Source organism: Danio aesculapii, chromosome 7 (assembly GCF_903798145.1).
Source record: "Danio aesculapii chromosome 7, fDanAes4.1, whole genome shotgun sequence".
Classification (NCBI taxonomy): Eukaryota; Metazoa; Chordata; class Actinopteri; order Cypriniformes; family Danionidae; genus Danio; species Danio aesculapii.
The window spans coordinates 56,703,147-56,719,284 of record NC_079441.1 but is presented as its reverse complement, the minus strand read 5'-3'; the positions used below and the strand labels follow the sequence as shown (position 1 = coordinate 56,719,284).

At 35.6% G+C, this 16,138-nt stretch overlaps 1 protein-coding gene across 1 annotated transcript in view; it reads right to left on the bottom strand.

Annotated features, from left to right (window-relative positions):
* LOC130232381 (collagen alpha-1(XXV) chain) overlaps positions 1-6,599 on the bottom strand; it is a 401,111-nt gene extending 394,512 nt beyond the window's left edge. Inside the window, exons 1-2 of the mRNA XM_056462242.1 lie at positions 5,989-6,599; positions 5,603-5,675 (exon numbers count right to left, since the gene is read on the bottom strand). Of these exons, the coding sequence (XP_056318217.1) occupies positions 5,603-5,675; positions 5,989-6,285 (370 nt within the window). The 5' untranslated portion in view covers positions 6,286-6,599. The remainder of the gene's footprint in view (positions 1-5,602; positions 5,676-5,988) is intronic.
* Positions 6,600-16,138: the final 9,539 nt, after the last annotated feature.

The following is a 16,138-nucleotide window of genomic DNA, read 5'->3' as shown; positions in this document are numbered from 1 at the left end:
CATGCAAACTCTTCCCTCTTTCGCCACTTGACACTACTACCTAAACAAAGCTGGACTTTTTTTCAAACAAGAGGAGTGAAAACACCCTGCTGAGAAGGACAGGGTTCATAGCCCTTTAAAAATAGCGTAAAAATTGCCAGAGTAATGAATAAATTGTTATCATCAAATATACACTCTCAGTGAATCACTGAAAAACAGCTCAATTTGACCATTTATTTTACAATTTGTAAACATGACAAAGGTAAATGTTTGGTATCTTTGGAAAGTGGAGAATATGTGCTTTAAAATGTTGTTACTTATTTAAAGGAACACTGCACATTCTTTTTAAACAGGCTTACTTGGTCTCTTAGAACCATGTTTACCCAATTCACCTATGCTGCATGTCTTTACCGCACCCGGTGGAAACCCACATGGAGATGGGGAAAACATGCAAACTCCTCACAGAAATGTCATCTGGCCCAGATGGAACTCGAAGCAGCAACCTTCTTCCTACAGGCTACAGTGCTAACCCACTGAAATATACACAATTTTTTCAGGTAAACCTATAAATGAATACTAATCTAAAAAAATGGACCAGAAAAAGGCACATCTTGAGGATGTATACTGAATAAAGTAACACTCGTTTGATTTATCGCATACATCCCACAGTGATTACTTGTGATTGGACATGTACAGATTTTACTCAAATGATGATTTCAATAAATTATGTCTAAAAACTATTTTTACCTTATCACCCGATAAATCTGTTCAATAAATATCATGCATTCCTAAAGATATTTTTGTATTGATGCATTTCATTTGATGTGTAATGTTTTGCTTTTTTTTTCATTTTTGCACAAACCAGATATGCAGCATGCAAAAATAAAATTTGAACTACCAGTAATGCAACATTCTATCTGCTGTGTGAGTTTGAATTGAGAAAAGCTCATTAGTCATAACCACTGTCTCTTGACTTGCAGCATCCCATCTACATTTTACATATTTAAAAAAAGATGAATTACTGTCTGAATGTCTAAAATTAGGCAAATAAACATTATAATACTTTTTAAGGTATAAAAGCACATTTTGAGCATATACAGTAAGTGCCATTTGTGGGTCACTCTTGAAATTTTATAGAGCCAGACACTCCAGATTACATCTTATCGAGTTAAGAGTAAATTCCTATACATAGGCTACCCTACCCAGTCTACATCGCTTTCAAAAGCCTTCAGTCAGTAAGTACAATTAATCTAAATCACTTTCTGAAGCTTTTTTATTTAATGTTCCCTGCTGGTGGAATGATCTTTCTTATGGATTTCCAATTCACTGAAGACATTGAAATGCAACTCATAAATGTATCTCTTTCATGAGCACTTGACTACCATGCCTTCCCACCATACCCAAGCTTTAATTTTTCTAACCATGTCAGAAACAATGTTTAGTATAGCACGTCTTATTAGTATAGTGCCTTCCTCACTTATAAGTTGCTTTGGACTAATTGACGAAATGTGAATGTGCAGAATATTGTCAATATATTGATTGTCTTTCTTCTAAATTATAGAATTATTGACCACATTTGCACCCTACACCCTAATCAATAAAATCAGACCAAACTTTTAAAAAAAAATTCTTGCTTTCTTGATTTCAGAAAACAATTTGGATTTATTTGGCATGACAGATTGTAACAAACTTTTACAAAGTGGGGGTAAAGTCTATGACATTGAGTCTTATTAACTCAATTCAAGCTCAAGTTAATTTATTTATATAGCACGTTTCCAACTGCCACAAGGCTGCACAAAGTGCTTTACCAAAAAAAAAAAAAAAAAAAAAAAAAAAAAAACGGTATGGGCAGTGCTTAATTTGTGAATTGCGTGGTCCGGCATGTCGCGCACGAAAGTGTGAAGGGGGGGGGGGGGGGGTCGGAGGGGTGCCGCAGATGAAAGTGAGTGGGGCGGGGGTGTCGTGGACGAACATGAAGAGGATTGGGGAGTTGCAGAAGAAAGTGAAAGTGAACAACGGACGGGGGAGGAGAGCGGTTGAGGAGGGGGATCGGTAAAATGAGGTGCCCTTAAAAATGAAGCCCTGGGTATGGGCATAATAAACAATAACAGCAATAGGCACATCCTGTAATATGAGAGAGCATAAACAGTGTAACATAAAAAAATGTTAAAAAAAACTCAATGTATTCAAACAGTGTGACACTAAATGGCAATAAACATACTAAATTCTTCACACAAAAGACAGAAGTGTGACAGGTATGTACGTAGGTATTTAGTTCTGCTTGTCCAATAGTTGGAACACTACAGCCCCTGGAATTACTCCTCAAGACAAAAGCATGAACGTTTTGCTGTATGTAGATGACATGGTGCTGCTGTCATCAACCCCACAGGGACTGCAGCAGCACCAGGACCTGGCAGTAAACCTCAAAAATACCAAAATCATAGTCTTTCATTAAAAAAAAAAACAGATGTAAAGAACACAGGGAGTTTAAGCAGCAGGGCAGTGAACTCACAAAGGTACATATGAAGAGCTCTATATGTCATTACAAAAAAAATAATAATAAATAAAATGTTGATTCCTTTTTGGTGTAACATTTTTGATAGCGTAAATAAGCCCAAAAAGCTGTATGGAATTGAGGTCCAAATAATGATCAGGGTTCCATTTTCCGATAATGTTGTCTCTAAAGGTACATCTTAACTGCCATTTCTCTCTGTGTTCCCCAAAGTATACCTAAAAAGGTATACCTGCTTACATACAACATCGCAAGTTGCTTTCTGCAGGTGGTGCTAAATTGTTGAGTATGAATAGTGAAATCTGACTCCCTCTCCCTCCCTGTCACCTCATAACAAGATGGTTGCTGGGTTCCGGCTGGGTCAGTTGGCATTTCTGTGTAGATATGTTCTCCCCGTGTTCATGTGGGTTTCCCTGGGTTCTCCAGTTTCCCTCACAGTCTAAAGACATGCGCTATATGTGAATTGGGTAAACTTGGATTGGGTTAAATTGGCCTTAGTGTGTGGTGTGTGTGAATGCGAGAGTGTTTCCTAGTACTGGGTTGCGGCTGGAAGGGCATCCGCTGCGTAAAACATATGTAGGAATAGTTAATTCTGCTGTGGCGACCCCTGATAAATAAGGGACTAAGCTGAAGGAAAATAAATGAATGAGATAGACAAAGGTAGACAAGCCATATTCCATAAGCTGTTTATTATTATTATTATTATTATTATTATTATCATTATTCATTCATTCATTCATTCATTTTCTTTTTGGCTTAGTCAGGGATTAATAAAGTGGAATAAACCACCAACTTGTTCAGCATATGTTTTACGCAGCGGATGGCCTTCCACCCAGTACTGGGAAATTATTATTTTTATTATTATTATTATTATTATTATTATTATTATTATTATTATTATTATTATTATTATTATTATTAATGGTAATATTAATAAAAGCAAGAATGACTGGAGTAATAATTTCATTTGAAACTACATACAATAAGAGAGTAGTTATTTAAAATTTTAATAAATATTTAACAATTTAACTTTTTTTTTACAATAATCAAAAAAAAAAAAACATGAAAAAAAACTGACCCCAAACTTTTGACTGGTAGAGTGTGTGTGTGGCTGCACAATCATGGAAAAATCTGACATTGCGAAATTTTGCTTTGCTGTGATATATAAAGTGATATAAAAACAATTTCACAAGATGGCTTGAATAGCTCTGTTTGTGAAAAATCAGTCATTTATATTGGTTAGGTTGATTTAGTAAGGGTGTAAATCATGTGCAAAAAATTAAATTGGAAGAATAATTACAATAGAGCAACGAAAAACGTTTTCCTACGAGTCAAACAGTATTCAGATACAGAAATTTGTAATGTAAAACAACACCATATAGTCATCATTGTATTAATAAATCAGTAAACTTTTCTTCATTAAAGTTACAAATGCTTTACGTTATTGTCCCTGAATGCTTTACACTTTCTTGCAATGCCTCTGTTATGGTTATACGTTGCAATGACTCCACAAATTGTATTTGTATTTGTAATTGTACTGTATAATTGTTGATCAATTATAATCCCAACTCAACGTTGCATATTTGATATAATATAACTTAATATTATGATTGGCAGGAGTACCTCTGGCAGACAAAAAAAATAGAGCAAAGCGTGTGAAATTGAGAGATTTTTTCCCTCACTGTCACAAATTTGAATTGATAAAGGACCTATTGACCTTAGAACTGTGTGCTTGTTTTTGCCATTGTTTTAGAACTTCTGATTCAGTTGCCAACGGGAGAAATGACTAGGAATGATAAACAACAGAAACTGGTCAAACAACTTTCCCTACAAACAATAGTGTTCATGATTATACATACAAAGTACAATAATGCAATAAGAAAATATCAGTTTGCAACAGCAAGCAGCAGAACAAGCTGTTTTTTAATGTCTGAAAACTCAGTGGAAGTGAATGAGACCAGAAGTCTAAAACAAAAAAGATTCCAATGACTATACCCACTTGTTTGTGAAGAGTAAGGTTATTTCATAAACCAAATCACAAACATTATAAAGAACTTCACAGTACAGGCATGACTGAAGAGGAACAAATAAAAACAATACTTGTAGAGAGGGACAGACAGCAGTACTGGTTGTGAGATATGTGCCACAGACTGAAAATATATACAGCCATTACTCACCAGCATATTTTAGATGTCTAAATAATTAAAAACACCAGATAAATGTCAGATGTCATGTTCTTAGGTTATGTTCACACTGCAGGCAAATGTGGCCCTAATCAGAATTTTTAATTTTTTTTTGCCCACAAGTGACTTAGATCTGCTTGATCTGTGAACAGTCCAAACCACATGAAATCTGATCTTTTCAACTCCGAAATCTGATACAAATCTGATGTTTTGCAATCCGACCACAGTCTGAACGGCAATGTAGGAATTCATGCAGCTTTTACACTATTTTTGATAGACACATCATTATTTTGTACTGGTTTGTGCTGCAAACAACTTCTACTCCTCAGTGGCATAGCGTAATAGCACAAAGGGCAAATACATTACCAAAAATAAAGGTTGTTCATTTTGAATATTTTTTGTATGATAACTGGCTGCTTATTAACCGTTGATGAGTTCACTACACACCGGTGGTCAGAGAGAAGTGCACTGTGCTTGTCATAAATCACAAATCATCAGTGTTCACTTATTTTAGATTTCAAACAACCAAAACAACCATTTACAGGTCATAAAAAAAAGACATCGGTTGTCTGTGAAAACGCTAATAATCATATTAATATTAACATAATCTGACAATGTGCTTTAATCACGTCATACAGTATACACATTGTGTGCATAATTATACATTTTGTGCTGTGTATACAGGTATATGTAATATAAAAAAAAATCAGATCTGAGAAAAAAAAATCTGATTTGAGCACTAAGCCTCACAGTGTAAACGTAGCCTAAGACAGGTCAGGTTCTTAGACATCTAAAGAGTCCTGAGGAATGGAGTGGACTTTACAGTATCTCTTCTAATTCTACAAATTCCTATTTGATATTTCATCCATAACTTATCATCCATTCAACGTACTAACCAAGAAAAAAGGGCATAGCACTGAGCTATTACCTGGTGGGCAGTTGCAGTCAGATGGTGAGGCTTGTCGAGCAGTCCTTATTTTAGCCAAGTGGTCATTGGAGTGCTGTAAGAAAAAACAAGTGAATTCCTGATTTATATATATATATAGTGACCACATGCAGGTGCCAAATTGGCCATGTCAGAAACTTAAGGAATATGGGTTGTTGTAAAGTAAAATTGTAGTTGACCATAGTCACCACAAAATGCAACACTAACTATATTTTTGGTGTTTGTTCTACATTGGTTATATAAATAAAAGTCAATGCATCAAAAATGTGGTTAAAAATAATAATCATTGGTTCATTTTTGTAAGAATTGTGAAAAATCAGTACTGTGACTTTAATGTCCTTGGTTGAGGCTGTGGATGGATTACACACCTGTGACAGCAGTTCGTCCACTCGTTGCTGTACCATTGAATGAAATTGATCCACAGAGATCCCATAAAAAGGGCTTAATAGCCGGGCGCCATCACCAGTCTCAAGATCCACGATTCTGTCCTTAATCTCGCTGGTCTGAACATTCAGTAAAAAGCAAAATGCGAAAGAAGCAAGAGAAAACGCATATGGTATAGCGTTCACGGTCCCTGCAAGGCAGCACCGCCTCTTGCCAGGACCGGTGTCGTTCTCCATTTTTGTTGCGCTCCGAGGATCTTTATTTGTTTCTAAATCCCTCATGGCTATTCTTCTCTCGTCCGTACGTTCTACTATATGTTATCTCCAGTGGCGACTGGAGAATAATGACTATCACTGTGTAATATTTGTGTCGAATCGACTAGCAGCGGAGCTAGCGGAGTGTATGCGTCCATGAACTGAGACAGTATCAGCGGTGACTGGTTTCACAGCTCGTACTAGCTGTATGTAAACTTGTTGCATTATTGGAAGGAACCCCGCACGCGGTGGAGACCATTCAGTCCTTCTATTCCTAATAAGATTTCGTTATAGGTTAACATGTTAAACCGCAGACGAGAGTCGAACATTCCACACAATCCATTCATCAACGCCTCCGAATCAACCAAGTCCATAATAAACTTTAAAGAGATCACAGACACGGTGCCCTGTATAAGGCAGTTTTACTATGTCTCTTCGTGTGAGGCTGTAAGAAAGTAATACACTCCGAATTAAAGTTATAAAAGCTGTCACCGGGGAAGCATTGTACAATTGAGTTACTGAAATCATACTGTCAAAAATGTACCCGACATATTTCATTGCGAGTGCAGTCCGTTAATATGTCCAAACATTTGTACACCCAACTCAATATGTTAGGGAAAATATTGAATACAACCTCAATAAACAATGAAGAAAAACAAAAGAAATCAAAAATTTTGTTACCATTTTACGTTTTATTTTATTGTTAAAAGTAAATTAAATGTTTTATCTTTCTATTCCTAAAGATATTAGCTGACCTTTTTTTTAGTTTTATAAACTGTTTTGTTTAAATGCACCAAAATATATTTTCTATACTGACTGAGAAATGGATATAAATATACATTTTCAATAGGCAGTGTACTCATTAATGTTGTGCACTACATATATAACAATTACAATAGGTCAAAGCAAGGCCAGTATTAGACATCAATACACATTTATAAAAATACTGTCATTGAGAACAAATTCTATATTGTATTTCAACCATACTATACTAGTCTGAAGTGCATTTACTGTATACGTTATAATATTTCCACTTTGTAATGTAATCTTACAGCAAACTAGTATTCACTGTGTAGTGAACTTATAAAGTGCAATAAATAGTGATTTTATTCTTTAGCTTTTACTACAGTGTGTTGTAATACACTGTAGTAGAAAATATAATACAGTATTGGGTTGTTTAATTGTATTATCAAAACAACTTCAAAATGACTACAACAGATTAGAGTTATACAACTGACAATTTTTGCAGGATACTATGGTTCAAAGACACTACAGTATTTAGTATAAATTACTATCATATTTATTTTTTCATGTGGGAAGGCATTGACTCATATTAGTATAATTACATTAGTAGCCCACATTTAAGGCTTTATTTGTGTTGTCACAATAATTTTGTTTAAAAAAACAATTAATAAATAAAAATTGTATGATATTAGTATCATTTTCTTGTATATCTAAATATCTGCTAATGTATTTCAGTGTTTAACATGCTATTCATCTGATATATGAAAATAGATTTCATATCAGTGAAGTGAAAAGAAATAGTAGATATCTAAAATAACTGGAATAGTCAAATTGTGTCAGAAATTACCATTTTAAAATGCAATAAAATAAATCATTCAGTTGATGTCAAGAGTAGACAATTAAACTAACCATATAATTATTGAGATTGTCTTGAAACAAATAATTACTCAATAAAAAGTCTTGTTGAAATAAAAACTGTAAGCACAGTATAAGAATTTAAATATACTAATACAGAACAAAACTGCATGTGTTGGTAGCGCTATCTAGTGTAGGTGCATGGAACTGTCCAGAATTCTTTAGTTTGTAGACTTTCACATTATTCATTCATTTTCCTTCAGCTAGTCCCTCATTTATCAGGAGTCGCTACAGCGGTATGAACCGCCAACTATTCCAGCCTGTATTTTACGAAGCAGATGCCCTTCCAACCACAACCCAGTACTGGGAGACTTGCACATTATTGTTGAAATTAATTGTTGCTAATATAAAATATTGCTACTTACCTAAAAGGCTCTAAATGTAGTCAGAAGACATGAGTTACACCAAGTCAACCCACTCTTTAAGATCTCAAAGCTCAGGGTTACTGTTACTATCCAAAGTCCACTAAAGGAGGTTGAGTATTTTCATATCTGGGTCCTAATCTGTTGAATAGCTTGATAATGCCTGAGGCTCAGACACACTCTATAAGTGTTAAACTAGATTCAATTCAATTCACCTTTATTTGTATAGCGCTTATACAATGTAGATTGTGTCAAAGCAGCTTCACATAAAAGGTCATAGTAAATAGAAACAGTGTAGTTCAGTTTGTAGTGTTTAAGTTCAGTTCAGTTTAGCTCAGTTCAGTGTGGTTTAATAATCACTACTGAGAGTCCAAATACTGAAAAGCAAATCCAACGATGCGCAGCTCTACAGATCCCGAACCATGCAAGCCAGTGGCGACAGCCGAGAGGGAAAAAAAATTCACTAAATGGCGAAAGTGAAGAAAAAAAAACCTTGAGAGAAACCAGACTCAGTTGGGCACGACCATTTTAATTTCTCCGCTGGCCAAACGTCTTGTGCAGAGCTGCAGACTCAGTGGCGGAGGCTGGAAGCTGGCAGCGAAGACTCTTCTGTCTCTGGAGCGTCACAGGAATCAGTCTCATGTTCTCCACTCCTCCATGACCACCACAGTAGCTGCTCAGGATACGGCCTGGTCCAGGATATGGAAACCTTGGGATCATCTCGTCGTGGATCTCGAATCAGTGACTCTGCATAGTCTGAGGGCCTCGGGAAGAGTATCCCCAGGTGGAAATGGAGAATAAAGAAAATAATTAGCATAGCTGCTGTTCATAGTGTATATAAACAGGATGCAGAACCTGTGTAGAAGCCCGCTAAGTGGTGCACTGAGTGTATGCTTCACTAAACAGATAGGTCTTTAATCGAGTTTTGAATTGGGAGAATGTGAGCCTCGGACGTTATCAGGAAGGCTATTCCAGAGTTTAGGAGCTATAAATGAGAAGGCTTGACCTCCTTTACTCGACTTTGCTATTGTAGGTACTACCAGAAGCCCTAAGTTTTGAGATCTTAAAGAGCGAGTTGGATTGTAGCGAGACAGAAGGTTGGTTGGATAAACAGGAGCTAGATTATTTAAAAGCTTTATATGTAAGAAGCAATATTTTAAATTCAATACGAAACTTAACAGGCAGCCAGTGTAGTGAGGATAAAATTGGGGTGATGTGATCAAATTTTCTAGACCTGGTAAGAACTCTAGCAGCTGCATTTTGTACTAATTGAAGTTTGTTAATAAAGGATGCTGGGCAGCCAGCAAGCAGTGCATTACAGTAGTCCAGCCTAGAAGTCATAAAAGCATGGACTAGCTTTTCTGCATCTGAGATGGATAGCATACTTCGTAACTTAGTGACTTATTCGTAACTTAGTGACTTATTTCTCAGATGAAAGAAAGCAGTTTTTGTGACATGGGATATATGATTTTCAAAAGTTAAATTGCTGTCTAATATGACACCCAGATCCTTTATAGTAGAACTAACGCTAACTTTGTATCCCTCTAATTGTAGGTCAAGTTGTGAGATCTGCTGTGTACAGGATTTAGGCCCAATAAGTAATAATTCTGTTTTGTCTGAGTTTAAGAGAAGATAATTGTTGGTCATCCAGTCTTTAACATCTTTAATACACTCAGTTAGCTTGGACAGTTTAGACATCTCGTCAGGTTTAGTTGAAATATATAATTGAGTATCATCCGTATAGCACGAGTCTGAATCCAGCTTCTTATTCGCAGCTTCTTATTGACGCTATGCGGTCCACCTTAAAAACCGTGACGTTTTTCAGCTTCTTATTTGCTCAATTTAGGGACCGTGTTTATTTGTGTTGCTTTTTGAAAAACGAAAAATGCTAAATGAAACTGATATAAGACAGAAAACGGGCTGCAAGCATGAAATCTAAGTACATCATTGATTATTATTGACAGTGCCATCGTTTGAGTACAATATATTTCTGTTTTTTTTCCAGAAATATTTTCCTTTATGAAGACTTCACCTGACCCACCTATGTATAGACAGTGCCTGCCTCTGCAAGGATTTTAGATACAAAATAATTCTTTTAAATTATTCAAGTTGTAAAAGTTACTGCATGTTTTATAGTGTACTGCATGTTTTTTAGTATTCTATACTACAATACTACAATTTGTATTAGACACCCACGCCTGTATATACAATTCTAGTTTTGTTAAACCTATTGTTTCAAAGAACAGACAATGCACTTTTTATACACATTTTTATATACCTTATACAAATTAATGTGAATTGAACTAAATGAGCTATTGCATAATTAATTACTGTACTGTGTTGTCTTTAATATTACACAACAGGCTAATAGTATATATATCATGCATCTGCATATGTATAAATATGTATAATTCTATACCATTGAAAAGACAGACCTTAAAAAAAATGTAAAAAAAAATGTAACAATAAATGCCCAGTTGGAGGTGCTATATGCCAAGTTTTTTGCATATTCATTTATTGTTTTACTTGTAACCTATATGTATTTGTGTGCCTACTAAATAGTATATATGTGTGTACTATAAACTGTGTGTGTGTGTGTGTGTGTGTGTGTGTGTGTGCGTGTGTGTGTGTGTGTGTGTGTGTGTGTGTGTGTGTGTGTGTGTGTGTGTATATTTTAACATTAAAAATGTTTAACATTAAAGACAGTAATATTATGTTTGTGTTATAAATTTATACAAAATAAATATGCTAATACATAATGATTTAATAATAATGATTTAATAATAATTGTTGTTATTATTATTATTATTAGTAGTAGTAGTAGTAGTAGTAGTGAAATAAAAATATTTTACAATGAACTTATACATATTGTACTGATTACATGTAAATGCCAATTAATCTATATACCTTATGAAAATGTATAAATATGTACCTATTTATAAATATGTGTGTAAAATATGTCTCTCTCTCTCTCTCTACATATATATATATATATATATATATATATATATATATATATATATATATATATATATATATATATATATATATATATATATATAGTATATATATACACACACAATAAAATACATTTTCTTGTGTCTGTGTTTATTTAAGTGTGTGTATATGTACTCATTCATTTTCTTTTCGGCTTATTCCCTTTATTAAACTTTGGTCGCCACAGCGGAATGAACCGCCAACTTCTCCAGCAGATGGTTTACGCATGGTTTACGATGCCCTTCCAACTGCAACCCATCTCTGGGAAAGATCCACAGTCATACACTATGGACAGTTTAGCCTTCCCATCTTAGTTATACTGCATGTCTTTGGACTGTGGGGGAAACCGGAGGACCCAGAGGAAACGTGGGGAGAACAAGCAAACTCCACATAGAAAGGCCAACTAAATATATATATATATATATATATATATATATATATATATATATATATATATATATATATATATATATATATATATATATATATAAAGACAAATTAACTATGAACATATACAAATTGACATAAATTTATCAGTACTACTACTACTAATAATAATAATAATAATAATAGTAATAATAACAATAATAAAAATTATTATTAATAAGCTTATTGTTGGTATTTTATTTAAAAAATAGATATTTTACTAAATGCTTATACATATTGTACTTGTCTATCACAGTAAAATAATACACAAATTAAACACCAGCATTTTCAGGCTACGTACCACTAGTTAATTTTGACACAGCAGAACAGTTGTTCCAATGCACTCTTGGCACATTTGGTGGCGCTGTATCTCAGCGGTCATTGAGAGATAGTTGAAAATCTTATTTGGGTCTTGTAGACAATCTTCCCATCTATCAGCATATATATCAATGTACTCTACCAATTTTATGTTATTGATCTCTGAACTTGCCATAAATTGCAAAACAGCAAGGCAAAAACAGCTATGTACCGTTGCACTTTTGGCACAATTGGTGGTGCTATATCTCTGTAGTCTTTGAGGGTGTGTTGAATATCACACTTGGGTCTTGTAGACAATGTTACAATCTATCAGTAAACCCAAATTCATACCAATTTACTCTACCAATTTTAGGTTATTGGCCTCTAAACTTGCCAGAAATCGCAATACAGCCAAGTACCATTGCACTCTGGGCACAATTGGTGGCGCTATTTCTCAGTAGTCTTTGAGGGTGCGTTGAATATCTCACTGGGGTCTTATAAACAATGTTCCCATCTATCAGCAAACCCAGATTTATACCATATTACTGTACCATTTTCTGACTATTGACCTATAAACTTGCCAAAAATCGCAATACAGCAAGGCAAAAACTGCTATGCACCATTGCACTCTGGGCACAATTGTTGGCGCTATTTCTCAGTAGTCTTTGAGGGTGCGTTGAATATCTCACTGGGGTCTTGTAGACAATGTTCCAATCTATCAGCAAACCCAGATTCATACTACATTACTGTACCAATTTTAAGTTATTGACCTCTGAACTTGCCAAAAATCACAATACAGCGAGGCAAAAACAGTTGTACCATTGCACTCTGGGCACAATTGGTGGCGCTATTTCTCAGTAGTCTTTGAGGGTGCGTTGAATATCTCACTGGGGTCTTGTAGACAATGTTCCAATCTATCAGCAAACCCAGATTCATACCACATTACTGTACCAATTTTAAGTTATTGACCTCTAAACTTGCCAAAAATCGCAATACAGCGAGGCAAAAACAGTTATGCACCATTGCACTCTGGGCACAATTGGTGGCGCTATTTCTCAGTAGTCTTTGAGGGTGTGTTGAATATCTCACTGGGGTCTTGTAGACAATGTTCCCATCTATCAGCAAACCCAGATTCATACCACATTACTGTACCAATTTTAAGTTATTGACCTCTGAATATGCAAAAAATCGCAATGCAGCTATGTACCGTTGCACTCTTGGCACAATTGGTGGCGCTATATGTCAGTAGTCTTTTAGGGTGCGTTGAATATCTCACTAGCGTTTTGTAAATAGAGTTCCAATCTATCAGCAAACCCAAATTCATTCCACAATACTGTACCATTTTCTGGTTATTGACCTCTAAACTTGCCATTTATCGCAATACAGCAAGGCAAAAACTGCAATGTACCATTGCCCTCTTGGCACAACTGGTGGCGCTATATCTCAGCAGTCTCTGAGTGTGCGTTGAATATCTCACTGGGGTCTTGTAGACAATGGTCCAATCTATCAGCAAACCCGGATTCATACCACATTACCAATTTCAGGTTCTTGACCTCTGAACTTGCCAAAAATCGCAATAAAGCTATGTACCATTGCACTCTTGGCACAATTGGTGGCGCTATATCTCAGCAGTCTCTGAGGGTGCTTTGAATATCTCACTGGGGTCTTGTAGACAATGTTCTCATCTATCAGCAAACCCAGATTCATACTACATTACTGTACCATTTTCTGATTATTGACCTCTAAACTTGCCATATATCGCAACACAGCAGGGCAAAAACAGTTATACTATTGCACTCTTACCACAATTGGTGGCGCTATATCTCAGCAGTCTCTGAGGGTGTGTTGAACATCTCATTTGGGTCTTGTAGACCATGTTCCCATCTATTAGCACACATAGATTCATATTACATTACTGTACCATTTTCTGGTTATTGACCTCTAACAGCAAGGCAAAAAGACCTGTACCATTGCACTCTTTGCACATTTGGTGGCACTATATCTCAGCAGTCTCTGAGGGTGCAATGAATTTCTCACTGGGGTCTTGCAGACAATGTTCCAATCTATCAGCAAACCTAGATTCATTCCACATTACTGTACCATTTTTTGGTTATTGACCTCTAAACTCAATAAATCATAATACAACTATGTACCATTGCACTCTTGGCACAACTGGTGGCACGATATCTCAACAGTTTTTGAGGGTGCGCTGATTATCTCACTGGGGTCTTGTAGACAATGTTCCCATCTATTACCAAACCCAGATTTATACGAAATTACTGCACCATTTTCAGTTTATTGACCTCTGAACTTGTCATAAATCGCAATAAAGCAATACAAAAACAGCTATGTACCATTGCACTCTTGGCCCAATTGGTGGCGCTATATCTCAGCAGTCCTTAAGGGTGCGCTGAATAGCTCACTAGGGTCTTGTAGACAACATTTCAATCTTTCAGCAAACCCAGATTCATACCAATTTACTCGATCTATTTTCATTATTTAGATATTGCCTAATCAAAACACTTCGGGAGCCGCAACGTTACTCCATCCCATTATTTTCCCTAAATCATGCCACACTGGTGTCATTCCTTTGTGCTTGATTTGTGCCCTTAAAATAAACACTTCATTCATTTTTATTGTTTACATATTGCTTAATAAAAACACTTCGGGATCCGCGACGTCACTCTCAATCCCATTATTTTCTCTAAATCACACCAATCTGATGACATTCGTTTCTGTTTACTCGATTTGTGCTGGATCGTGCAGTAAATAAACACTTTATCGGTTTTAGTTGTTTAGATATAACCAAAATATTTGTGCTGGTTTGTTCGGTGGAAATGAACATCAGATATTTATATTCGTTTACGAATTTGTTATTTTCTTTTCCTCACAGTTTTTGCTCGTTTGTGCTGCCAAAACATATTATTTGTAGGCCTGAAAAAATAAAAGATCGTTTAGAGGTCTCTTGACCCCAGTTGCTCCCTATTTACCAAAATAGTCTTGTTTCCTTTGTGCTGGATTGTACCAAGGAAAGTTTTGTTAGTGCTGCTTCTAATATTAAAATATTAAATATTAAATTAAAGATAATGCCATCACCAGCCACCCCACATGTATGATATTCTAAAATATTTTAATTTGTATGTGCTGATATAAGTTTTGTTTTTGATGCTTTATTGTTTTATATATTAAAATAGCCTAGGCCAGTAGGTTATTCTGAGATCTTTTTTTTTTTATCTAAAAAAGCGAGAAGCCCGACCAACATTTCCGACACTGCATGCATTTCTTTTCGTCAAGTAGCCAGTTCTTTGCTGACGTGCTTTTTTTACGGAGGCTGCATGAGAGAAAGCACATCTTGTTTATTTTCTTTATTTCACAAATGTGTTTTACAAAAGGCAAATGTGCAAAATTTACATTAAGCATTAAAATCAACAGATTGGTAAGCTGAAATTGTTCGTATGTATGTGTGTGAATGAGAGTGTATGGTTGTTTCCCAGGGATGGGTTGCGACTGGAAGGGCATCCGCTGCCTAAAACATACACTGGATAAGTTGGCGGTTCATTCCGCTGTGGCGACTCCAGGTTAGTAAAGGGATTGAAAGAAAATGTATGAATGAATGAATAAATGATTAACTTAGTTTTTAAGTCACAATAAACTAATAACATATGCTGTCAAGACTACTTGATCATTTATTTTTACAGTTGGTGTACAGGTAAAAATTGCAAATGCATAAAATTTGAATCAGCACAAGAGTTCGAGCCCCAGCTGGGCCAGTTGGCATTTCTGTGTGGAGTTTGCATGTTCTCCTTGTGTTGTCATCGGTTTCCTCCAGGTGCTCCGGTTTCAAATACATATATAAGTGAACTGAATAAACAAAATTGGCCATAGTGTATATGTGTGAATGCAAGACTGTGTTTCCCAGTAATATGATGGGTTGCAGCTGAAGGGCATCCGCAGCTTAAAACATATGCTGGATAGGTTGATGGTTCTTTGCGTGGGTTTGCATGTGTGGGCATGTGTTAAACATTTATATTATTTGCAATAAAAACGGAATTTAATAAGGACTAAATAAAAGAATAAAATATACCACTTGTTTGGTGCCGAAGCCATGATCCGTCTGTGTTTATATCCTTGCATACCTT